The 25,997-nt window shown below is 52.0% G+C and overlaps 1 protein-coding gene across 1 annotated transcript in view; it reads right to left on the reverse strand.

The window, feature by feature from the left end:
- Positions 1 to 25,997, reverse strand: part of LOC119959010 — a 316,096-nt gene that overhangs the window by 198,465 nt on the left and 91,634 nt on the right. The window contains exons 21-25 of the mRNA XM_038787558.1: positions 23,069 to 23,191; positions 22,091 to 22,243; positions 13,527 to 13,760; positions 10,928 to 11,167; positions 8,218 to 8,457 (exon numbers count right to left, since the gene is read on the reverse strand). Coding sequence (XP_038643486.1) covers positions 8,218 to 8,457; positions 10,928 to 11,167; positions 13,527 to 13,760; positions 22,091 to 22,243; positions 23,069 to 23,191 — 990 coding nt within the window. The remainder of the gene's footprint in view (positions 1 to 8,217; positions 8,458 to 10,927; positions 11,168 to 13,526; positions 13,761 to 22,090; positions 22,244 to 23,068; positions 23,192 to 25,997) is intronic.

Raw genomic sequence — 25,997 nt, forward strand, 5'->3', positions numbered from 1 at the left:
TGACACCCCATGAGTTAGCACAACGTGTGGCGGTGGATGGTCGGCTCGCGGCCAATGCCATCCGAGACATCAAAACGGTCGTGCAGGGGTTGGGGTGCTTTATTGATCCCTTTAATTACACTCTTATTTGATGTTTTTAAGTTTAGCTTGATTTTTGTTATGCCCCTAACAGGAGTGGCCCTTTTTTGCTTTGTCCCTCAGTTTGTTTCCTTTCTTCTGTTTTGTTCGTGGACCTGAAAAGAGTGACCAATCCACCTTGCGTGGCTGCAGCTGCTCTCTCTGTCTATGTTGCTGCTGCTGATTCCAGTGCTGGTTGCTGCTGAATTGCCTGGATGAAGGAGAGGGGAGAGAGGGAAGATGACATTTGCTGCTGCCTATTTTATCTGTGTGGTAGTCAACACTGTTGTATTGTGAATACTGAATACGAGGGTATTACGGTAAGGTCCCTGTACTACAGGTACGGGGGTAGATCCCTGCCTGTTGGCTCCGCCCAGTAGGCGGAGTATAAATGTGTGGGCTCTCCGAGCTGCAGCCATTTCAGCAGCAGCTGCGGGAAGCTACACATCTCTGTGTAATAAAGCCTCGATTACTCTCTACTCTCGTATCGTCATAATTGATAGTGCATCAATTTATTACACAGAGATTTTACAACGATGGATCTCCACATCAAGCCTGATCGCCTGCAGCTGCACCCTCAAGCAGACAAAGCCAAGTTGGCCTTCACACATTGGCTAGTTTGCTTTGAAGCCTACATCGGATCTGGGACTGAACCACCCTCAGAGGCACAGATGGTCCAGGTCCTGTATACGCGGCTGAGCTCCGATATCTTTCCCCTCATCCGGGACGCGCCGACCTACGCTGAGGCCATGCTGCTACTGAAGGGGAACTATACTCAGCAGACCAACAAAATCTACGCCAGGCATCTCCTCTCCACGTGGCATCAACTCCCCGGTGAGTCTGTGGAAGATTTCTGGCATGCCTGCACGTCCTGGTGAGAGACTGTTATTGCCAGGCCGTTTCGGCATTTGAACATTCTGAACTTCTAATTAGGGACGCGTTTGTTACAGGCACAGGGTCGGCCTACATCCGCCAGCGACTCTTAGAAGGGGCAACCCTCCACCTCGCGGCGACCAAGAAACTAGCGCTCTCACTCACAGTCGCCTCACGCAATATACAGGCGTATGCCCCCGACTGCACGGCCCACCCCTCCTGGACATCGTGGACCCCACCAGCGAACACCCCACCGTGGACCCCACCAGCGACCTCCCCCAGCCAACCCCAGGCCTGCGCCGCGCAGCAGCCAACCAACCCCGGGGGACCCAAGTGCTACTTCTGCGGACAGTCAAAATACCCCCAACAGCGCTGCCCAGCACGGAGAATGCTCTGCAAGGCCTGCGGAAAGAAAGGACAGCTGCTTTGTGCCAGGCCTGCTATGTCACCGGTATTGTCCCGGCACCCCTCATGTGGGACCCGCGGGCGCCGCCATCTTCCTCGCCTCAGACCACGTGCGGCCCGTGGGCGCCGCCATCTTGCTCGCCATCTTGCTCGCCTCACAACACGTGCAGCCTATGGGTGCCACCATCTTGCCTGCCTCAGGACATGTGCGGCCCGTGGGTGCCGCCATCTTGCCCGTCTCAGGACCCCTGCTCGTCGGGCACCTCATCGGGCTGCTCATCGCCTGCAACCGCCACCGACCAGCCACGTCTGGCCTCCATCACGATCGACCAGTCCCGACCGCACAACCTCGACGACAGTGAAGGTCGACGGGCAAAAGAAATACTGCCTTCTGGACTCCGGGAGCTCTGAGAGTTTCATCCACCCTGATACGGTAAGGCGCTGCTCCCTCATGGTACACCCCATCAACCAGAGAATCTCCCTGTCCTCCGGATCCCACTCCGTGGCGATCCGGGGATACTGCACCGTCACCCTCACCATCCAGGGGGTAGAGTTCAGCTGCGTCTGGCTCTACGTCCTCTCTGACCTCTGCACTGCTACTCGGCCTGGACTTCCAATGCAACCTCCAGAGCCTAACCCTAAAATTTGGCGGCCCCCTATCACCCCTTATTGTATGCGGCCTCAACCCACCTTCCCTGTTTGCGAACCTCACCCCGGATTGCAAACCCGTCGCCACCAGGAGCAGATGGTACAGTGCCCAGGACAGGACCTTCATCAGGCCTGAAGTCCAGCGGCTGCTGCGGGAAGGTATTATCGAGGCCAGCAACAGCCCCTGGAGAGCCCAAGTGGTAGTGGTGAAAACTGGGGAAAAAAACAGGATGGTCGTTGACTACAGTCAGACCATCAATTGGTACACTCAGCTCGACGCGTACCCCCTCCCTCACATATCTGATATGGTCAATCAGATTGCACAGTACCGGGTCTTCTCGACAGTGGACCTGAAATCTGCCTACCACCAGCTCCACATTCACAAGGCGGACCGCCAGTACACCGCGTTTGAGGCAGACGTCCGCCTTGTGCATTCTCTGGGAAGCTAGGGAGGAGATTGCTGAGCCTTTGGCTTTAATCTTTAAGTCATCTTTGTCTACAGGAATAGTGCCAGAGGACTGGAAGATAGCAAATGTTGTCCCCTTGTACAAGAAGGGGAGTAGAGATAACCCCGGTAACTATAGGCCAGTTAGCCTTACTTCTGTTGTGGGAAAAGTCTTGGAAAGGTTTATAAGAGATAGGATGTATAATCATCTGCAAAGGAATAATTTGATTAGAGTCAACATGGTTTTGTGAAGGGTAGGTCATGCCTCACAAACCTCATTGAGTTCTTCGAGAAGGTGACCAAACAGGTGGATGAGGGTAAAGCATGTGGTGTATATGGATTTCAGTAAAGCGTTTGATAAGGTTCCCCACGGTAGGCTATTGCAGAAAATACAGAGGCATGGGATTCAGGGTGATTTAGTGGTTTGGATCAGAAATTGGCTAGCTGATAGAAGACAAAGAGTGGTGGTTGATGGGAAATGCTCTGACTGGTGTCCAGTTACTAGTGGTGTGCCACAAGGATCTGTTTGAGGGCCGTTGCTGTTTGTCATTTTTATAAATGACCTGGAGGAGGGCGTAGAAGGATGGGTGAATAAATTTGAAGATGACACTAAAGTCGGTGGAGTTGTGGACAGTGCAGAAGGATGTTACAAGTTACAGAGGGACATAGATAAGCTGCAGAGCTGGGCTGACAGGTGGCAAATGGAGTTTAATGCAGAAAAGTGTGAGGTGATTCATTTTGGAAGGAATAACAGAAAGGCAGAGTACTGGGCTAATGGTAAGATTCTTGGTAGTGTGGATGAGCAGAGAGATCTCGGTGTCCATGTCCATAGATCCCTGAAAGTTGCCACCCAGGTTGAGAGGGTTGTTAAGAAGGCGTACGGTGTGTTAGCTTTTATTGGTAGAGGAATTGAGTTTCGGAGCCATGAAGTCATGTTGCAGTTGTACAAAACTCTGGTGCGGCCGCATTTGGAGTATTGTGTGCAGTTCTGGTCGCCACATTATAGGAAGGATGTGGAAGCATTGGAAAGTGTACAGAGGAGACTTACAAAAATGTTGCCTGGTATGGAGGGAAGATCATATGAGGAAAGGCTGAAGGTCTTGAGGCTGTTTTCATTAGAGAGAAGAAGGTTAAGAGGTGACTTAATTGAGGCATACAAGATGATCAGAGGATTAGATAGGGTGGACAGTGAGAGCCTTTTTCCTCGGATGGTGATGTCCAGCACGAGGGGACATAGCTTTAAATTGAGGGGAGATAGATATAGGACAGATGTCAGAGGTAGGTTCTTTACTCAGAGAGTAGTAAGGGCATGGAATGCCCTGCCTGCAACAGTAGTGGACTCGCCAACACTAAACACATTCAAATGGTCATTGGATAGGCAAATGGACGATAAGGGAATAGTGTAGAGGGACTTTAGAGGGGTTTCACAGGACGGCCCAACATCGTGGGCCGAAGGGCCTGTACTGCGCTGTAATGTTCTATGTTCTATGTTTACCACTTCCTTAGGGTTCCCTTCGGCATCATTAACGGGAGCTCAGTCTTCCAACGGGAGATGGACCGAATGGTTGACCAGTGTGGTAGTATGACTAGAGTATTACGGTACCTGGGAGTGTGAGCTGCCATTGGTACAGAGGGCTCGCTGCCCATTGGCCCAAGTATCGTGTTCTCCGTATTCCTATTGGCTAAGAGGAAGGTAGCTCCGCCAACGAGGCGGGGTATAAGAATCCGTGTTCCCCAGCAGCCATGCCATTTCTGTACGTCTGCTGCCGGTCTCACTTTACGTCTGCTGATTAAAGCCTTTCGTTTTGGACTTCACCTACGTTTCGTGTCCATTGATTGCGCATCAACCGGTACGGACTGCGGGCCACTTTCCTGTACCTGGATAATGTCACCATCTGCGGTCACGACCAGCAGGACCACGACGCTAACCTTTCCAAATTCCTCCACACTGTCAAACTCCTCAACCTAACCTACAACAAGGAGAAGTGTGTGTTCAGCACAAACCAATTAGCCATCCTCAGCTATGTCGTTCAGGACGAAGTTCTCGGGCCCAAACCCAATCGCATGCGCCCCCCTCATGGAACGCCCCAAGGCCCTTAAACAATGCCTGGGGTTCTCGGGGTACGCTACGTAGACATACTGCGGGTTCGCATGGAGTAGCTGTACCCTCTCAACCAACGGGTCCGCCTTGTGGAGCCACATGTGCTTGCGGAGGAGAACGGGACCTCGGGATGCCAGCCATATTGGGAGCGAAACCCCAGAGGTGGACTTCCTGGGGAAGTCCACAGGATCCCCTCTCCCGACCTGGTTGGCCACTCCCGGGCCCATCTTGCTCCGGAAGCATGTGCAGGTGCACAAGTCCGACCCGTTGGTTGAACGAGTCCAGTTACTCCACGCCAACCCGCAGTGTGCGTATGTGGAGTATCCCGACGGTCGGCAGGATACGGTCTCGCTTCGGGACCTGACACACGCCGGCGTGCGGCCTCCCCCCCTACATCAACACCTCCCCCCCAACACCAATTCCCCCCAGCGCCCCCCGCGCTGCCACGACCCACGCACATGCCCCCTCTTCCCCGATTACAGCGTCTCCACCACCGGCCCGGGGTACAGAGACACATCTACGACCAACGCTCCCGGAGGCAAGGACGACCATCGGCCCGACGTCACCGGCTCCACTGCGATGGTCCACCAGAACACCACGGGCACCCGACAGGCTGATCGTGTCCATCTGATGCGACTTTGTTGTTCTTCTGTTGCACCTTAAGTTAGTAGTAGTATTGTTTTTTTGCCACGAGCCAGTGGGCAGCCCACCTTTCTCGATTTTCGCTGCTCATACCACCAGTCCTCTCTCTTCCACTTACACCACCCCCCCGCCTTCTTTCTCCACAAGGGGTGAATGTGGTGGTACGAATGTGAGCACTGCCATTGGTGCAGAGCATTGGTTCCCCATTGGCTCTGGCTGGTCATGTGCCTCTCGTCCGATTGTCTGGTACTAGTCATGTGACTGCTCACCAATTGGTCGAGAGGCAAGTAGACCCCACCTCAGAGGCGGGGTATAAGAACCCAGGTTTCCCGGCGGTCAGCCTTTCTCTGTAGTCGACCACCGGGCTAACAACTAGCTGATTAAAGCCACAGTTTGGATCTTCATCGTGTCTCGAGTCCAATTGATGGTACATCAGGGATAAAACCTACCATGTCTTCTGGTCCCCGGCAGACGTGCGGTGCCATGCCTGCAAGAAGGTGGGGCATATTAGAAAAAATTGCTGCCCTTTAAGGCTGCCATTGATGGTGCCATCGCCCCCTCTACTTCCACTGGCCTTGCAACTAACCCTTCATTGGCAGCAGCCATGCCAGCGCCCACTGACACCCCAACAGCTGGAGGTAAGGGAGCGCCCGCATGGCCGGAAGACTGAGGAGAAGACCAACAGGGCTATTCGCCAGTGGTTAGGTTTAGATCCTTCTGACCCTCTGACTGTGACTGACCCAGTGCCCCTGGCTACTGACTCGGGTGCAGCCATTACGCCTCACCGCACCATCACCGAGCAACACCCTCAGCCCGGTGACATTACGCCATTGGATGCCGGGCCCGGCAACAGTTCTGCGCAGCCCCTGTGGGTGGCGATAGTGAGATGCGCGACCTCGAACCAGAGGGTGCTCTGTCCCAGCCACAAATTCTGGAGAGAAGCATTGAGGGACAAGGAGTCAGCCTGGAGGGGCCTCCAAAGATAGAGGCCTCCCCGGTGTGTGACCCACTGCCCCGCAAACGGCCAATCCAGGTCATTCACCCAGTCCCCGAAAGAAAAGAGGCAGGGGGATAGTGAGGAAATCCCAGCGGCAGCCGCTGTCCCCCGAGCAGGGTGCTTCAGGGTTAGACGGGACCCTAGGGGGCCCGTTCCACCCTGTATAATTAACACCCTGGACCTTTTGAATTTCTCAAGGGAGGGGGTCAGCGATAACCCCCTGCTACTTGCATTCTTAGAAGTTTATACTTGGAAGCCCCTCCGTCCCAATGGCTGTCTTCAGGCACCTTTGCCACCATCCCGGACCTGTTTCTGGAGTTATTTTCGGGGCCTTCTGGTGACCAGGCAGCGGAGGCGGAGCAGGCATCTGAATCACCGCCTTCCACAGGCCCGGGACCCCGGGAGGAGCCTGAGGAGATCCCGCCTGGCGATGATCCTGGTGGCGGGATTAAGGCAGGCCCTGGGTTAGTTGGTGAGCCCGCGTCGCCCACCGCACTCAGTGTGGTGGAGGATTCAGTCCGGAGTGCGACTTTCCAAAGGCTGTCAGCCGCCCAGTGTCGAGAGCACAGGGTGCACATGAGGCTCTCTGCAGTGGGGTGCAGGGCTCACTCATGCCTGACACTGTGTCGCCCCTCACCCCCTCTGGGGGACTCCCGGAATCTGGTACATCATAACTGAAGGTTCTTTTGTTTCTCTGCCTCCGTAGATAGTTCAGGCAGTGTCCTATTGGGCCCCCTCCACCAACACCCCGACTCCCTCCCTCCCCATTACCCTTCTTTCCCTTCTCTCCTCCCTCCCCGCCCTGGTACAGAGGCGAGGGTATCTGGTCTCTCCAGCGCAAAGTTAAGTGCTTGTACCATTTGTTCTTTTGTACAACTGTGTTGTGAACTGTTTTGATAATCAGAGTATCCTACTCCCCCCCCCCCCCCCCCCCACCCCCCCGTACGTTGGTACTGAGGGGAAGGCATCCTGTTTCTCCAATGCAAAATTAGTGTTTGTACCGTTTGGCCTTGTATAAATATTTTACTGTTTCAATAAAAAGATATGGCCAAACCACCTAACCTAGGGAGAAAGTGCAAACTCTATACAGTCACCCAAGGCTGGAATTGAACCCGGATCCCTGAAGCTGTGAGACGGCACAGTGCATTCTGAAACACAGATATTAAGGGCGGGATTCTCCGGGAATTGGCGGGGCAGGCAGAAATGTCGCAGTGGAGTGGCGGGAACTACTCCGGCGTCAGGCCACCCCAAAGGTGCGGAATCCTCTGCTTCTTCAGGGGCTAGGACGGCGCTGGAGTGGTTTGTAATCCGCCGACCGGTGTGGAAGGCCTTTGGCGCCGCGCAAGCCGGGGCTGAAGGGACTCCGCCGGCCAGCACGGGTCGCGCATGTGCGGGAGCATCAGCAGCTGCTGATGTCATCTCCGTGCATGCGCAGTGGGGTTCACCTTCACGCCGGCCATTGCGGAGGCTTACACGGCCGGTGTGTAGGAATAGAGTGCCCTCACAGCACAGGCCCGCCCGCGGATCGGTGAGCCCCGACTGCGGGCCAGGCCTCCGTGGGGGCACCCCCCCAGGGCCAGATCGCTCCATGCCGCCCCCCAGGACCTCGGAGGCCGCACACGGAGCTGTGTTCCGCCGGTAGGGACCTACCTTGATTTACGCCGGCGGGACCCGGCAAAAACAGGCGGGAACTCGGCCCATCGCAGGCCGGAGAATTCGGGCAGGCCCGGGACCCATTGAGTCGCGCAGGTCCCTGCCATTCTCCGAGGCGGGCGGCGCGATTCACGCCGAGGCGACTTTTGGGGGGTGGGAGAATCCGGAGGCTGGTGGGGGCGAGATTCACACCGACCCCCGGCGATTCTCCAACCCGCCGGGGGGTCGGAAAATCCTGCCCTAAATCCTTCATCACTCATAAATATTAAAGCAGAGCAGACTGCTCAATATACAAATAACCTCCTATTTGTTGTAATGTAAAATGGAAGTCCATACCGGTAAGGATGCTTTATGTTTGAAGAAATGTTTCTGGAAGTCTGATTCTTGTGCCTGATCCTCCTCAAGTTCACGTTTACGAGAGTTAGTCATATTATTGTCAAATTCTGTATCTGCGAGGTAATCCAATTGAAATGTCGATGCGTCTGATATCATAGACGTCGTATCTATGCCTGGACCACGCATATGAATTCGATCATCTTCTGAAACGCTTGCGAAAACAGATGTTCGTCGACTTCTCTATATTTGAAGAGAGAGTGAGAAGGTCTGTGATGCCCAGCAACCCGACCCAGAGAGGCCCGTCCGGAGACCCGACTGAGAGATTCCCGCCCAGCGCCCCGACCCGGAGTGGCCCGTCCAGCGACCCGACCCAGAGAGGCCCGCCCAGCAACCCGACCCAGAGAGGCCCGTCCGGAGACCCGACTGAGAGATTCCCGCCCATCGACCCGACCCGGAGAGGCCCGTCCGGAGACCCGACTGAGAGATTCCCGCCCAGCGACCCGACCCAGAGAGGCCCGTCCGGAGACCCGACTGAGAGATTCCCGCCCAGCGACCCGACCCGGAGAGGCCCGTCCGGAGACACGACCCAGAGAGGCCCGCCCAGCGACCTGACCCGGAGCAGCCCGCCCAGCGACCCGACCTACCTGGAAATGGAGGAAAGAAAAGTCCAAGTGGAGGCCCGACCGGGCCTACTCCAAGACCTGACCCCAGGAGCGCCCAAGGAGGGAACAGAACACGGGACCCAGCCCAACCTACCTCAAAAAGCCCCTGCCCGTGACCCAGGACCCGCAAAACAGTATAGACCTCGCACGAGGACCCGAATGCACCGCAAGGTATTCCCATGCTTACAGAACGGCAGGACCCGTCCAGATCGTAAATATGCCTCCCAGCAAGCCCACTACCGCAACCAGCGCCCGGGACCCTGCCAGACGCGACCCCAGAAACGTAGCCAGCACCCTGGTCGCTGCAGCATCCATACCTCTGTCAATTTTTCAGGTTTGTACATGGAGTCCAATTCCTGAAGCTCCTGAAGGTTCCCATCATGCCAATAAGGCATATACTTGGGTATTTCTGAATGTGTCAGGCTGCCCAAATGTGTTGTGGATCCACAGGCCCGGGACCCCGGGAGGAGCCTGAGGAGATCCCGCCTGGCGATGATCCTGGTGGCGGGATTAAGGCAGGCCCTGGGTTAGTTGGTGAGCCCGCGTCGCCCACCGCACTCAGTGTGGTGGAGGATTCAGTCCGGAGTGCGACTGTCTGAAGGCTGTCAGCCGCCGAGTGTCGAGAGCACAGGGTGCACATGAGGCTCTCTGCAGTGGGGTGCAGTGCTCACTCATGCCTGACACTGTGTCGCCCCTCACCCCCTCTGGGGGACTCCCGGAATCTGGTACATCATAACTGAAGGTTCTTTTGTTTCTCTGCCTCCGTAGATAGTTCAGGCAGTGTCCTATTGGGCCCCCTCCACCAACACCCCGACTCCCTCCCTCCCCATTACCCTTCTTTCCCTTCTCTCCTCCCTCCCCGCCCTGGTACAGAGGCGAGGGTATCTGGTCTCTCCAGCGCAAAGTTAAGTGCTTGTACCATTTGTTCTTTTGTACAACTGTGTTGTGAACTGTTTTGATAATCAGAGTATCCTACTGCGCCCCCCCCCCCCCCCCCCCTCGTACGTTGGTACTGAGGGGAAGGCATCCTGTTTCTCCAATGCAAAATTAGTGTTTGTACCGTTTGGCCTTGTATAAATATTTTACTGTTTCAATAAAAAGATATGGCCAAACCACCTAACCTAGGGAGAAAGTGCAAACTCTATACAGTCACCCAAGGCTGGAATTGAACCCGGATCCCTGAAGCTGTGAGACGGCACAGTGCATTCTGAAACACAGATATTAAGGGCGGGATTCTCCGGGAATTGGCGGGGCAGGCAGAAATGTCGCAGTGGAGTGGCGGGAACTACTCCGGCGTCAGGCCACCCCAAAGGTGCGGAATCCTCTGCTTCTTCAGGGGCTAGGACGGCGCTGGAGTGGTTTGTAATCCGCCGACCGGTGTGGAAGGCCTTTGGCGCCGCGCAAGCCGGGGCTGAAGGGACTCCGCCGGCCAGCACGGGTCGCGCATGTGCGGGAGCATCAGCAGCTGCTGATGTCATCTCCGTGCATGCGCAGTGGGGTTCACCTTCACGCCGGCCATTGCGGAGGCTTACACGGCCGGTGTGTAGGAATAGAGTGCCCTCACAGCACAGGCCCGCCCGCGGATCGGTGAGCCCCGACTGCGGGCCAGGCCTCCGTGGGGGCACCCCCCCAGGGCCAGATCGCTCCATGCCGCCCCCCAGGACCTCGGAGGCCGCACACGGAGCTGTGTTCCGCCGGTAGGGACCTACCTTGATTTACGCCGGCGGGACCCGGCAAAAACAGGCGGGAACTCGGCCCATCGCAGGCCGGAGAATTCGGGCAGGCCCGGGACCCATTGAGTCGCGCAGGTCCCTGCCATTCTCCGAGGCGGGCGGCGCGATTCACGCCGAGGCGACTTTTGGGGGGTGGGAGAATCCGGAGGCTGGTGGGGGCAAGATTCACGCCGACCCCCGGCGATTCTCCAACCCGCCGGGGGATCGGAAAATCCTGCCCTAAATCCTTCATCACTCATAAATATTAAAGCAGAGCAGACTGCTCAATATACAAATAACCTCCTATTTGTTGTAATGTAAAATGGAAGTCCATACCGGTAAGGATGCTTTATGTTTGAAGAAATGTTTCTGGAAGTCTGATTCTTGTGCCTGATCCTCCTCAAGTTCACGTTTACGAGAGTTAGTCATATTATTGTCAAATTCTGTATCTGCGAGGTAATCCAATGGAAATGTCAATGCGTCTGATATCATAGACATCGTATCTTTGCCTGGACCACGCATATGAATTCGATCATCTTCTGAAACGCTTGCGAAAAGAGATGTTCGTCGACTTCTCTATATTTGAAGAGAGAGTGAGAAGGTCTGTGATGCCCAGCAACCCGACCCAGAGAGGCCCGTCCGGAGACCCGACTGAGAGATTCCCGCCCAGCGACCCGACCCGGAGAGGCCCGTCCGGAGACCCGACCCAGAGAGGCCCGCCCAGCAACCCGACCCAGAGAAGCCCGTCCGGAGACCCGACTGAGAGAATCCCGCCCAGCGCCCCGACCCGGAGTGGCCCGTCCAGCGACCCGACCCAGAGAGGCCCGTCCGGAGACCCGACTGAGAGATTCCCGCCCAGCGACCCGACCCAGAGAGGCCCGCCCAGCAACCCGACCCAGAGAGGCCCGTCCGGAGACCCGACTGAGAGATTCCCGCCCAGCGCCCCGACCCGGAGAGGCCCGTCCGGAGACCCGACCCAGAGAGGCCCGCCCAGCAACCCGACCCAGAGAGGCCCGCCCAGCAACCCGACCCAGAGAGGGCCGTCCGGAGACCCGACTGAGAGATTCCCGCCCAGCGACCCGACCCGGAGTGGCCCGCCCAGCGACCTGACCCGGAGAGGCCCGCCCAGCAACCCGACCCAGAGAGGCCCGTCCGGAGCCCCGACCCGGAGAGGCCCGTCCGGAGACCCGACTGAGAGATTCCCGCCCAGCGCCCCGACCCGGAGTGGCCCGTCCAGCGACCCGACCCAGAGAGGCCCGTCCGGAGACCCGACTGAGAGATTCCCGCCCAGCGACCCGACCCAGAGAGGCCCGCCCAGCAACCCGACCCAGAGAGGCCCGTCCGGAGACCCGACTGAGAGATTCCCGCCCAGCGCCCCGACCCGGAGAGGCCCGTCCGGAGACCCGACCCAGAGAGGCCCGTCCAGCAACCCGACCCAGAGAGGCCCGCCCAGCAACCCGACCCAGAGAGGCCCGTCCGGAGACCCGACTGAGAGATTCCCGCCCAGCGACCCGACCCGGAGTGGCCCGCCCAGCGACCTGACCCGGAGAGGCCCGCCCAGCAACCCGACCCAGAGAGGCCCGTCCGGAGACCCGACCCGGAGAGGCCCGTCCGGAGACCCGACTGAGAGATTCCCGCCCAGCGACCCAACCCGGAGAGGCCCGTCCGGAGACCCGACTGAGAGATTCCCGCCCAGCGACCCGACACAGAGAGGCCCGTCCGGGGACCCGACTGAGAGATTCCCACCCAGCGACCTGACCCGGAGAGGCCCGTCCGGAGACCCGACTGAGAGATTCCCGCCCAGCGACCCGACCCGGAGAGGCCCGTCCGGGGACCCGACTGAGAGATTCCCACCCAGCGACCTGACCCGGAGAGGCCCGTCCGGAGACCCGACTGAGAGACTCCCGTCCAGCGACCCGACCCGGAGAGGCCCGCCCAGCGACCCGACTGAGAGATTCCCGCCCAGCGACCTGACCCGGAGAGGCCCGCCCAGCAACCCGACCCGGAGAGGCCCGTCCGGAGACCCGACTGAGAGATTCCCGCCCAGCGACCCGACCCGGAGAGGCCCGTCCAGCAACCTGACCCGGAGAGGCCCGTCCGGAGACCCGACTGAGAGACTCCCGTCCAGCGACCCGACCCGGAGAGGCCCGTCCGGAGACCCGACTGAGAGATTCCCGCCCAGCGACCTGACCCGGAGAGGCCCGCCCAGCGACCTGACCCAGAGAGGCCCGTCCGGAGACCCGACTGAGAGATTCCCGCCCAGCGACCCGACCCGGAGAGGCCCGCCCAGCGACCCGACCCAGAGAGGCCCGTCCGGAGACCCGACTGAGAGATTCCCGCCCAGCGACCCGACCCGGAGAGGCCCGTCCGGAGACCCGACTGAGAGATTCCCGCCCAGCGACCCGACCCGGAGAGGCCCGTCCGGAGACCCGACTGAGAGATTCCCGCCCAGCAACCCGAACCAGAGAGGCCCGTCCGGAGACCCGACTGAGAGATTCCCACCCAGCGACCCGACCCGGAGAGGCCCGTCCGGAGACCCGACCCAGAGAGGCCCGCCCAGCGACCTGACCCGGAGCAGCCCGCCCAGCGACCCGACCTACCTGGAAATGGAGGAAAGAAAAGTCCAAGTGGAGGCCCGACCGGGCCTACTCCAAGACCTGACCCCAGGAGCGCCCAAGGAGGGAACAGAACACGGGACCCAGCCCAACCTACCTCAAAAAGCCCCTGCCCGTGACCCAGGACCCGCAAAACAGTATAGACCTCGCACGAGGACCCGAATGCACCGCAAGGTATTCCCATGCTTACAGAACGCCAGGACCCGTCCAGATCGTAAATATGCCTCCCAGCAAGCCCACTACCGCAACCAGCGCCCGGGACCCTGCCAGACGCGACCCCAGAAACGTAGCCAGCACCCTGGTCGCCGCAGCATCCATACCTCTGTCAATTTTTCAGGTTTGTACATGGAGTCCAATTCCTGAAGCTGCTGAAGGTTCCCATCATGCCAATAAGGCATATACTTGGGTATTTCTGAATGTGTCAGGCTGCCCAAATGTGTTGTGGATAATTTTGGTGTTTCAATGAATTCCACATCACTGTCTTGACCAGGACTTGTTTTAAGAAGTCTATCTCCTTCCAAATTGTTTGACCACATAGTTTCTGACCGTCTTTCCTATATTAAAAGAGAGAAGGAGAGGGTTCAGTGATAATAATGCAGGAAAATTATCAGAGATTTTACTCTGGTAGATACTGAGCTTCCAATCCCCGCTCCACCTCACACGATGAGTAAAGCAAACAAGTGCGATCTAGCATACGTTGTGTGTCAGCGATTACGACTTTCTATCTTCAGCATAGGAATGTGAAGATGTTGGCACAAAAATGACAGTAAGAACGGAAAGAAAGGTTTGCAGTTCTAAGTTGTCTCAGGACTCCTCTATATGCTTCTTAGCAATCCAAATAATTCTGATCTGTAGTCATTGTATAATGGTGGAGACACTGTGCACAGCAAGCTCCCAGACACAGCATTGTGATACTGAATATAAAAGGGTGCTTCCTGATTTTGGAGGAGGGATTAATATTGTCCAAGGCTGCAGGAAAGCTACCCTGCTCCTATTGCGGATAGCAGCATAGGATTATTTATGTTCACCTCATAGGGCAGATAGTTGCAAAGTTTAACATCACATTAACATTGCCTCTGGCAATGCAGTACTCCAGCTGGTACTGCATACAAGTGTCAGCCTGGATATAGTGTTCAAGCCCCTGGAACTTAAATCCAGTCTTTTGACTCTGAGACAACTGAGTCATCGCTGACACCTTTTGAAACATCTGGGGCGGGATCACGGTCGGCACGGGGGCGGAGAATGGGCGTCAAACCTGAGATCGGGTCCGACACCGCTCCTGCGACCAGAGAATCGCCGCCAATCGGGCGCACACGTCGACACGGCGCCGGTGGCGGACCATTGAAAGAGGCCCCATGGCGATTCTCCAGGTGGAACTGGCCGAGTTCCTGCCGGCATGGTTCACTCATGGTTCCACCCAGCGGGCTCTCGGCGTGGTGGCTGTGGACTGAGTCTGCGGCCACCCTGGTGAGGGGGCGGGGGGAATCATTTACGGGGGCCACCGATCCATGGGTGCTATCTCGGTGGGGCCTATCTACTTGGTGCCAGTCCGCGGTGTCGGTCGGCCATGTCGCGTGGCGAGGCCAACACAGGCCGCCTCAGTGCTCATGCGCGGACCACCAACCGGAACTGCAGGGCCCTGTGTCAGCAGCCGGAGCTGCGAGAACTACTCCATGGCCTTGCTAGCCCCCTCCCAGTAGGAGAATCATTCTAGACTTTCTCCAGGTAAGTCCAGAGTGATTCGTGCGCGTTTTTCCGCTGGCATAGGGACATAGCCCAATTATTGGAGAATACTGCCCCCGATTTTCCAGTCAGTGGGATAGAGTCACCATTTACTGCACAAGGAACACTAATTAGATAAATTATAACCATTTCATATATTACTTCATTTTCTCAGACTGTGCGACAGAGATGACCTAGTTTATAAACCTGCCCACTTGTCTCTGTTGGACTGTGCATGATTTGAGAGTTTGGTCAGTTTTCAATGCTGAAAAACAACATTTTGTATTTCGAGACCAAATGCCTAATGGATGGTCAACCGTGAAAAGAGTAAAAATAATCTGGGCGAAATGCATGATTACATGTCGCTGTGTTTTTAGAATGTGAATATTGTTGTGGGGAGCACAAAGATGTCGAGCTTTGTGTAAATAGGTCAGAGCAGGATGTAAGGATCTTTGATTTTAACACAGTAAAACTGTAAGAGGAAAGCATATTTACAATATAGAAGAAACTAAATCTGATAATTCAGGGGAAGGTGACCTCAGTGTCACGAGTAGAGAGTCATGTGATGTTGTAATGGAGAGAGAGACTGGGGAAGGGAGAGGAAACATTGGATCATTTTCTGCATAATGTTAAGGAATGTGCAAAAGATATTCTTGTCTTGGATGGTCTTTGATCTTAAGTGCTAAATTAGAGGTTAGGACATTGACAACAGTATGGGATATGGAAATCGCTGGAAAGATTAACATTTGTTACCCCACCTTAATTGCCCTTGAACTGACCATTTCAGAGAGCAGTTAACAGTCAACCAATTGGCTCTGGAGTCAGGTGTTGACCAAACCAGACACAGATAGCAGAGTTCCTTCCCTAAAGGACATTTGTGAACTTGGTGAGTTTTTACATGATGATAGCTGCCATGGCCACCCTGACAGATTTGTTTTCAATTCCAGATTTATTAACTGAATTCAAACTAGGGCAGCACGGTGGCCTAGTGGTTAGCACAACCGCCTCACGGCGCTGAGGTCCCAGGTTCGATCCCGGCTCTAGGTCACTGTCCGTGTGGAGTCTGCACATTCTCCCCGTGTCTGCGTGGGTTTCGCCCCCACAACCCAAAAATGTGCAGAGTAGGTGGATTGGCCACGCTAAATTGCCCCTTAATTGGAAAAAATAATTGGGTAATCTAAATTTAAAAAGAAAAACTGAATTCAAACTCCACCAGTTGCCCTGGTAGGATTTGAACTCGTGTTCCCAGACCATTAGCCTGGGACTCTGGAATACTAATCCTAGGACATTGCCACTACTCCACCATCTCCCTCTAATTTGAGTTTGATTTGGAATAATTATAAACATAAATCATATCATGGGCGGATGATGAGAAAACTTTCCCCTGGCTAGGGAATAACCAACATGAGGTCATAGACTCAGCACAAGTCGCAGGTCATTTAGGATTGAGATGAGAAGAAATTTCTTCACTCAAAGGGTTGAAAAGCTTCACAATTTCCGACCCCAGAACGCTGGGGGTGCTCAATTGCTGAGTATATTCAAGATAGGAGTAGATAGAGTTTGGGTAGGAAGGGGATGATTGATATTCGGATTGAGCAGGAAAGTGGAGCTGAGGTAGAAGATCAGCTATGGTGTTGTTGAATGGCGGGACAGGCTCATAGAGCTGAATTGCCAACTCCTGTATCTATTTCTTACAGTAACCTGCTTAGGAGAATATAATGTCGCAGCAGATAAAAACATTTCCAGATGTTCGGGTCAGTTTTCCAGCCCTGCCCCCACCACACGGCAGATTTTCTGGTGGGGGAGGCAGAATGCCATTGGCCATCTGCCGGATCTTCTACTCCCGCAGAAGTCGATGGTAGTTGGCATGGTTGGTCCGACCTGCCGTTGGAAAACCCACGGTGGGGGTCAACTTGAGTGAGACTGGAAGATCCCACCGGTGGGAAGGGCTGGGAGATCTCGCTGTAAGTGTGGTGGCGGACAGAAAAATTGTCATGATTCCAGCTCGACAGCTTAGCGCTTTCTCGCACCTGATCATTTGCTTTCCAGTTCATTGTTTTTCTTTTTTTAAAATAAATTTAGAGTACCCAATTCTTTTTTTCCAAAAAGAGGCAATTTAGCCTGGCCAATTCATCTACTCTGCACATCTTTTTGGGTTGTCGGATTGAGACGCAAGCAGACACAAGGAGAATATGCAAACTCCACACGGACAGTGATCGAACCCGGGTCCTCAGCGCCATGAGGCAGCAGTGCTAACCTGCTCCACATGCCACCCTTTCAGTTCACTGTTTACACATCATCGAGGAGCTCCTCAAATCTCATGGTAAGGTGGGTTGGGATTTGTCCATCCCACCATAACCTCATGAGGTTGAAGGTGTGGACACCACATTAAAGGACACTCACACAATCACTCTCTGCAGACAAGGGTTTGTGGTGGCGAATGATGGTCCCGAGAAGAAACAAGCCCTTTCCCCTCAGATTTAGTGACAGCCCTCTGGTGACACTCCTCCAGGCAGTCCAGGACCAGAGGGAGGTCGTCTACCCCAGAGATGGCAGCAGGAGGTCCATCAACGTCACCATGTAAGCTTGGAGGCCACCATGGATGGGCCCCTCAGAAGAGGACAGCTGTGCAATAGGGCAATGTTCTCATCTGCTCTTTCTGGGCTAGTCAACCTTCTCTTTACCCCCAACTCATACTCTCATAAGGTTTTTTTTTCGTCTATGGGATGTGGGCGTCGCAGGCTGTTCTAGCATTTATTGCCCATCCCTAAACTGCCCTTGAGGAGGCAGTTCAGAGTTAATCACAGTTCTGTGGGTCTGGAGTCACGTGTAGGATTCTATCTTCGCACTGCTTGTCAATGAGATTTCCCATTGTAACTACCCAACGCCGGCAGGAACTCCATTGGCGTGGGTACGCAGCGGATGGGAAAAATGGATTGCAACGAGCGGAGAATTCTGGCCGTTGTGAACTGTGAGGATAGTGTAGAACTTCAAAGGGACATAGGTTGGTGGAATGGGTGGACAAATGAAGCTCAATGTAGAGAAATGCAAAGTGATTCATTTTGTGAGGTAGAGCATGGAGAAACATGATAAAATAAAGGATACAATTATAAAAAGGGCGCAGGAGCATTGGGAACTGGGTGTTTATGTGCATAAGTCATAAGTGTATGTGTTTATGGGCGGCCCGGTAGTGCAGTGGTTAGCACTGTTGCTTCACAGCTCCAGGTTCCCAGGTTCGATTCCCAGCTTGAGTCACTGTCGATATGGAGTCTGCATATTCTCCCCGTGTCTGCGTGGGTTTCCTCCGCGTGCTCCGGTTTCCTCCCACAAGTCCCGAAAGAGTGCTGTTAGGTAAATTGGGCATTCTGAATTCTCCCTCTGTGTACCCGAACAGGTGCCGGAATGTGGTGACTCGGGAATTTTCACAGTAACTTCATTGCAGTGTTAATGTAAGCCTATTTGTGACATTAAAGGTTATTATTATTAAGTCATTGAAGGGGGAGGGAGTGGTTAATAAAACATACAGTATTCTAGATTTTATGAACAGACGCATAGAGTACAAGATAAAGAAGGTAATATTGAACTTGTATAAGACAATAGATTGGCCACAGCTAGAGAGTTGTGTCCAGTCCTGGGCATTGCCCTTTAGGAAGACTGTGAAGGTATTGGGGAGAGAGCAGAGATTTTCACGAGAACAGTTCAAGGGTGAGGAACATAGATATGAAGACAGATTGGAAAGGTTGTGATTGTTGTCCCAGGTGGGAGGAGATATGGCGGCATTCAAGATCATGAAGGGTCTGGATTGAGAGAAACTGTTCCCACTCATGAAAGCTTCAAGAATGAGAGGGCATGAATTTCAAACAATTGGAAAAAGAAGCAAAAATGATATGAGAGAAAGCTTTTCATGCAGGGAGTGACGAGGGTCTGAAACGCACTGCCTGAGAATGTGGTGGAAGCACGTTCAATCACTACAATCAAACAGAAATTAGAGTGTTATCTAAAAAGGAAAGAAATGCAGGATTACAGGGAGAAGGCAGGAGAATGGCACTAAGTGAATTGCTCATTCAGAGAGCTGGAGTAGACACGATGGGCTCAATGGGCTCTTTCTGCTTTGTACCAATTCTGTGAATTCTTTGATTCTGTGAAGTGAAGTAAAAGTTTATTTTTTACAGAGTGGGGAACATCAGGGAACTCGGGCTGGGAAGAGAATTCAGGTGGAGAAAGGAAATGGCCAGTGGCTGAGTTCACAGTGCGGAGGGACCATGAGCGATGAAGAGGCCACTTTATAGAGGCAGTGGCAAAGGCAAAAGCAGACAGACGACAAGCACTAATTGTAATATGTTATGATTGAATTCATAATTGTGGATTAGAATGTGTATTCTCAGTTGGTTTATAGTTTTTTTCAGAAAGAGAACAATGTGATAGTCAATGGCAGAGGGAAGGTAAGGAAGATGGGGTTATTGATGAATGGGGAGGTGTGCTTGGGGTGATTGGTATTATTCATTAATTTATATCATCACATAGACCCTGGGCAGGAAAGGCTTGTCTGCGTTGTAGTCTCCCTTCCTTTTCCTGATCCTCGACTCCCTGTTACACCTCCTCCTTTCTATTTCCTTGTGTTCCCGCTCCTCATAATAGCCAGCTTGTGCAGCATTCAACATACTACCACAAATTGAGATGTGATAAACTTAGTAATTTAGAGTTCCTCCAGAGAATTCTGAGCAATGGGCGTGTTGCTTCAGGAAGATAAAAAGAACAAAGAAAATTACAGCACAGGAACAGGCCCTTCGGCCCTCCCAGCCTGCGCCGATCCAGATCCTTTATCTAAACCTGTCCCCTATTTTCCAATTATCTACTTCCCTCTGTTCCCCGCCCGCCTCTGTCTAGATGCATCTTAAATGATGTTATCCTGCCCACCTCTACCACCTCCACTGGCAAAGCGTTCCAGGCACCCACCACCCTCTGTGTAAAAACCTTTCCACGCTCATCTCCCTTAAACTTTCCCCCTCTCACCTTGAAATCATGACACCTTGTAATTGACACCCCCACTCTTGGAAAAAGCTTGTTGCTATCCATCCTGTCCATACCTCTCAATTTTGTAGACCTCAATCAGGTCCCCCCTCAACCTCCGTCTTTCCAACGAAAACAATTCTAATCTACTCAACCTTTCTCCATAGCTAGCACCCTCCATACCAGGCAACATCCTGGTGAACCTCCTTTGCACCCTCTCCAAGGCATCCACATCCTTCTGGTAATGTGGCGACCAGAACTGCACGCAGTATTCCAAATGTGGCTTAACCAAAGTCCTATACAACTGTAACATGACCTGCTGACTCTTGTACTCAATACCCCGTCCGATGAAGGCAAGCATGCTGTATGCCTTCTTGACCACTCTATCATCCTGCGTTGCCACCTTCAGGGTACAATGGACCTGAACTCCCAGATCTCTCTGTACATCAATTTTCCCCCAGGACTCTTCCATTGACCATATAGTCCGCTCTTGAATTAGATCTTCCAAAATGCATCACCTCGCATTTACCTGGATTGAACTCCATCTGCCATTTCTCTGCCCAGCTCTCCAATATTTTGCTGTATTCTCTGACAGTCCTTCTCGCTATCTGCAACTCCACCAATCTTAGTATCATCTGCAAACTTGCTAATCAGACCACTTATACCTTCCTCCAGATCATTTATGTATATCACAAACACCAGTGGTCCGAGCACGGATCCCTGTGGAACACCACTAGTCACCATTCTCCATTTTGAGACACTCCCTTCCTCCACTATTCTCTGTCTTCTGTTGCCCAGCCAGTTCTTTATCCATCTAGCTAGTACACCCTGAACCCCAGACGACTTCACTTTTTCCATCAACCTGCCATGAGAAACTTTATCAAACGCCTTACTGAAGCCCATGTATATGACATCTACAGCCCTTCCCTCATCAATTAACTTTGTCACTTCCTCAAAGAATTCTATTAGGTTTGTAAGACATGACCTTCCCTGCACAAAACCATGCTGCCTATCACTGATAAGTCTATTTTCTTTCAAATGTGAATAGATCCTATCCCTCAGTATCTTCTCCAACAGTTTGCCTACCACTGACGTCAAGCTCACAGGTCTATAATTCCCTGGATTATCCCTGCTACCCTTCGTAAACAAAGGGACAACATTAGCAATTCTCCAGTCCTCCGGGACCTCACCTGTGCTCAAGGATACTGCAAAGATATTTGTTAAGGTCCCAGCTATTTCGTCCCTCGCTTCCCTCAGTAACCTGGGATAGATCCCATCTGGTCCTGGGGACTTGTCCACCTTAATGTCTTTTAGAATACCCAAAACTTCCCCCTTCCTTATGACGACTTGACCTAGAGTATTTAAACATCTATCCCTAGCCTCAACATCCGTCATGTCCCTCTCCTTGGTGAATACCGATGCAAAGTACTCATTAAGAATCTCACCATTTCCTCTGACTCCACGCATAAATACCCTCTTTTGTCTTTGAGTGGGCCGATCCTTTCTCTAGTTACCCTCTTGCTTCTTATATATGAATAAAAGGCTTTGGGATTTTCCTTAACCCTGTTAGCCAAAGATATTTCATGACCCCTTTTAGCCCTCTTTATTGCGTGTTTGAGATTCGTCCTACTTTCCCAATATTCCTCCAAAGCTTCATCAGTTTTGAGTTGCCTCGGTCTTACGTATGCTTCCTTTTTCATCTTAGCTAGTCTCACAATTCCACTCGTCATCCATGGTTCCCTAATCTTGCCATTTCTATCTTTAATTTTCACAGGAACATGTCTGTCCTGCACTCTAATCAGCCTTTCCTTAAAAGACTCCCACATTTCAAATGTGGATTTACCCTTAAACAGATGGTGATGTTCTCTGTAATACAATTTTCCTTGTGGCAGCAGGGTTCTCATTGTCTGCTGTGCAGAGACTACAAAAGCAAGAAAACAAACGATTCTACCTCTAACAGTTACAATCATGCACAGTCTGAAAATGTGGTAAAGGAAATGTTAATCACAGCTTGAAAAGGTAAGTGGATTAGCAATTGAAGGGAAGACGTTGCAGGGCTATGGGAAACGAGTGAGGAAGAGGATTGTTAAATTCCTCTGACAGAAAGGCAGCATGGATTTGACAGTTCTCCAGTGTGTAGCTCCGGACTTACTTTGTCTATGAGGCTGGTTGTTAGAGAGCTCATGTATAATTCCAGTGACTCTGCACTGTCTGGAACCCCCTTCTGCTGTCCATCTTCCTGACTTGTGGTCTTGGGAAGCTGTGAACCTATTTCAGATGATTTAACTTTGATAGGTTGAGGAGTCTGCAATGTAAAGAATTAAATTGTGAGGCTCAAATTCTTAAAAAAACATCATGCACATGTACACACACTGTAATGATGCATTTTCCGACACTTCATCAGTGAACAATAAAGGATTTATTTACAAGGATCTACAAGATGTCTGCAACTAGTTCTGAAATGCCTCTACCAAAGACGGGATTGGGGTGATTCCCCACTCTGAGCCCCAATTGGTCTACTCTGCTGTGTTGCCCTGAAAGGAACAATCACCACACATGTACAAATGATCATACACTACACCACCTTTCCCAATATGTTTAGGACTTTCAATCACACAGCTATTATGTCCACTAGGAATCAAACACAAGAGGTAATCATCACTTGCCAAACCAGAATTTCTTGATGAACTATCAGATGAGAAATTTATACCTGCCATTATCCTTAATCCCCTTACTTCAAGTCTTTCTGCCTTTCTTGTAACCACACAGTGATATGTATTAACACTCCATCTTTTAATTGTCATTTTGGATCATTTATTGTTACTCAACTGATATGGACCAAAACCAACTGTCTGTTTTCTGCCTTGGAGTACATTACTCGAGTGTGGCCTCATCAATGGTCTATTCACATTTAACACAATTTTTACAACTACCGATGTTAAACTAACTGATTGTTTCCTGGGCTGGTTCCACATACATCACTATATAAACCAGTATGGATTAAATTTATCCAGACCAACGATTTTATCCTCCCTAGGGTTAGCTGGTTCATTAGTTATTTCCATCCCTTTCTGTCTTTTATCTTGGCCATCTCTACTGTTCACTAGTTTCCCATAGGCTTCAGACTTACTGTGTCTTCAAACTCCATCGATGGTTCATGTCTTCGAGCTTCATCGTCTCCTGAAACTTCCTGCTTCCCAATCTCAGGAAAGCCTAAGCTTTTTTCGGATGCACCAAAATCGACAGTATGAAGCTGCAACGTAATGAATACAAGGAACCAACTTGAGAAAAGCTTTATGTGCACCCAATCACACACTTACATCTCTCCGAATGTCCCCGGGACTCTCAATCGCATGGTGTTATTTAACCTTCGCGGCAGAAATCAAACATATAGGTAACTATGACATGCCAAGGGAGGAAGAGTGGTGCAAGGAAGTAGAGGCAGGTTTGTGGGAGCATGCTCTTAGTAGAGTTAACACGTCCTCATTGTGCGCCAGGCTCAGCCTGGTACAATTTTAGATGGTTCAGCGGGCACACATGACTGTGGCCTGGTTGAGCAGGTTCTTTGAAGCGGTGAAGGACAGGTGTGTGAGGTGTGCGGGAGGGCCCACGAATCATGTCCACATGTTTTGGGCATGTCCGAAGCTTGGGGGATTTTGGCAAGGATTTACCGATGTCATGTCCCATGGTACTAAAGACAAGGGTGGCGCCAAGTCCAGAGGTGGCGATTTTTGGAGTGTCGGAAAACTCGGGAGTCCAGGAGGCGAGAGAGGCTGATGTTTCGGCCTTTAGCTTCTAGGTAGCCCGGAGATGGATCTTATTGGCGTGGAGGAACTCGGAGCCCCAAAATCAGGAGTATGGGTTAGTAACATAGCTGGGCTTCTCAGGCTTGAGAGTATCAAGTTTGCCCTGAGAGGATCAACGTTAGAGTTTGCCCGGAGGTGGCAGCCGTTTATCGAAGGGGAAGGGAATGCGTCTGCCAATAAGAACCACCTTCTTGAAGGCGGACCAGAGGAACTCAGTGATCGAATCCATAACCCTACCATTCCATCTTTGCAGGGTGTATAAAGTGATCTTGAGTATCTCATGTTCTGGGCGTGTCCGAAGCTGAGGGGATTTTGGCAGCGATTTTCAGATGTCATGTCAGAGGTCTTGGAAGGGGGGGTGACTCCAAGTCCAGAGGTGGCGATATTCAGAGCATCGGAGGATCTGGGAGCCCAGGAGGGGGGAGAGGCCGACGTTTTGGCCTTTGCCTGCCCGGTTGCCCTGAGACGGATTTTGCTGGGGTGAAGGGACTCGGAGCCTCCAAAGTCGGGAGTTTGGGTCAGTGACATGGCAGGGTTCCTTAGGCAAGAGAAAATTAAGTCCACCTTAAGGGGTTCACTACAGGGGTTCGCTCGGAGGTGGCAGCCATTTATCGACTTTTCCAAGGAGAATCAACTGTCAGCAGGTGGGAAGGCATGGAAGTGACGAATAAGGGCAGGGAATCTAATGTATGGGTAGTTCGGGTCTAGTGCTCGGGCGAGTTGGGTGGGTTATTGTGGGGTTTTGTGTGTGTTGGATTTCTTTGTTGTTTAAAATGCTAAAATTATAAAATGTTAAAATTAAAATGATAAATGCCTCAATAAAATTTTTGTAAAAAATAGATGAGATTGCGGAAATGCATGTTGAAATAGGACTGAGTTAGTATGGCTTCATCAACTGATCTATTTAGATTTCCAGAAGGCCTTTGACAAGGTGCCGTATTGTAGGCTGTTAAATAAGTTAAGAGCCCATGGTGTTATGGGTAAGATATTAGCATGGATAACGGGTTGGCTGACTGACAAAGAGTGAGGAAAAAGGGGCCTTTTTCAAAATGGCAGCCAGTGGCTAGTGGTGTGCCTCAGGGGTCGGTGCTGGGACCACAACTTTCCCTGATATACATTAAGGATCTGGAAGAAGCAACTGAGGGCATTGTTGCTAAGTTTGCAGTTGATACAAAGAAATGCAGATGGACAGGCAGTATTGAGGAAGCAGAGGGGCTGCAGAAGGACTTGAATAGGTTAGGGGAGTGGACAAAGACGTGGTAGATGGAATACAATGTGGAATACTGTGAGGTTATGCACTTTGGTAGGAAAAAAATGGAGGCATTGACTATTTTCTAAATGGGAAAAAGCTGAGGAATCAGAAGCACAAAGGGAATAAGGAGTTCTAGTTCAAAATTCTCTTAAGGTTAACATGCAGGTTCAGTCGGCAGTAAGGAAGGCAAATGCAATGTTAGCATTTATGTTGAGAGAGCTAGAATACAAGAGCAGGGAAGTACTTTTGAGGCTGTTTAGGGCTCCGGTCAGACCTCATTTGGAGTTTTGTCAGCAGTTTTGTGTCCCATATCTAAGGAAGGGTTTGCTGGCCTTGAAAAGACCCAGGGGTTAACAAGAATGATCCCTGGAATTAAGAGTTTGTCATATGTGCAGTGGTTGAGGTCTCTGGTTCTGTACTCATTGGAGTTTGAAAGGTTGAGGGGGGATCTTATTGAAACATACAGGATACTGGGAGGCCTAGAGAGAGTAGCTGTGGAGAGGATGTTTCCACTAGTAGGAAAAAGTAGAACCCGAGACCACAGCCTCAGCCTGAAGGGCCGATCCTTTAAAACTGGGATGATGAGGAATTTCTCCAACCAGAGTGTCGTGAATCTGTTGAACTCTTTCCCACAGAAGGCTGTGGAGGCCAAATCACTGAGTGTTTTTAAGACAGAGATAGATACGGTCTTGATTAATAAGGGGAACAGGGGTTATGGGGATATAAATTTTGGGATTTCTTGCAGCAAATTCTCTCTTGTCTGTTGTAAACTTATACAAGCACACAATATACTTAAGAACCTTGTATATTCAAAAAGTCCCTTGTACATGTCAATGCATATTTCCTGGAGTGCTTGTCCAGTTCAAGTTGTAAATAAGCATGCTGTTTTATTATATGTGAGCCCCCCACCACCACCACCAACTTTGCATAGAGGTCTTCTGTTTGAAGGATTGGATACTTGTTGAGTTGGGCCACTTGGTTTATGGTAAGTGTGTAATCAA

The sequence above is a fragment of the Scyliorhinus canicula genome, chromosome 2 (genome assembly GCF_902713615.1).
Source record: "Scyliorhinus canicula chromosome 2, sScyCan1.1, whole genome shotgun sequence".
Lineage (NCBI taxonomy): Eukaryota > Metazoa > Chordata > Chondrichthyes > Carcharhiniformes > Scyliorhinidae > Scyliorhinus > Scyliorhinus canicula.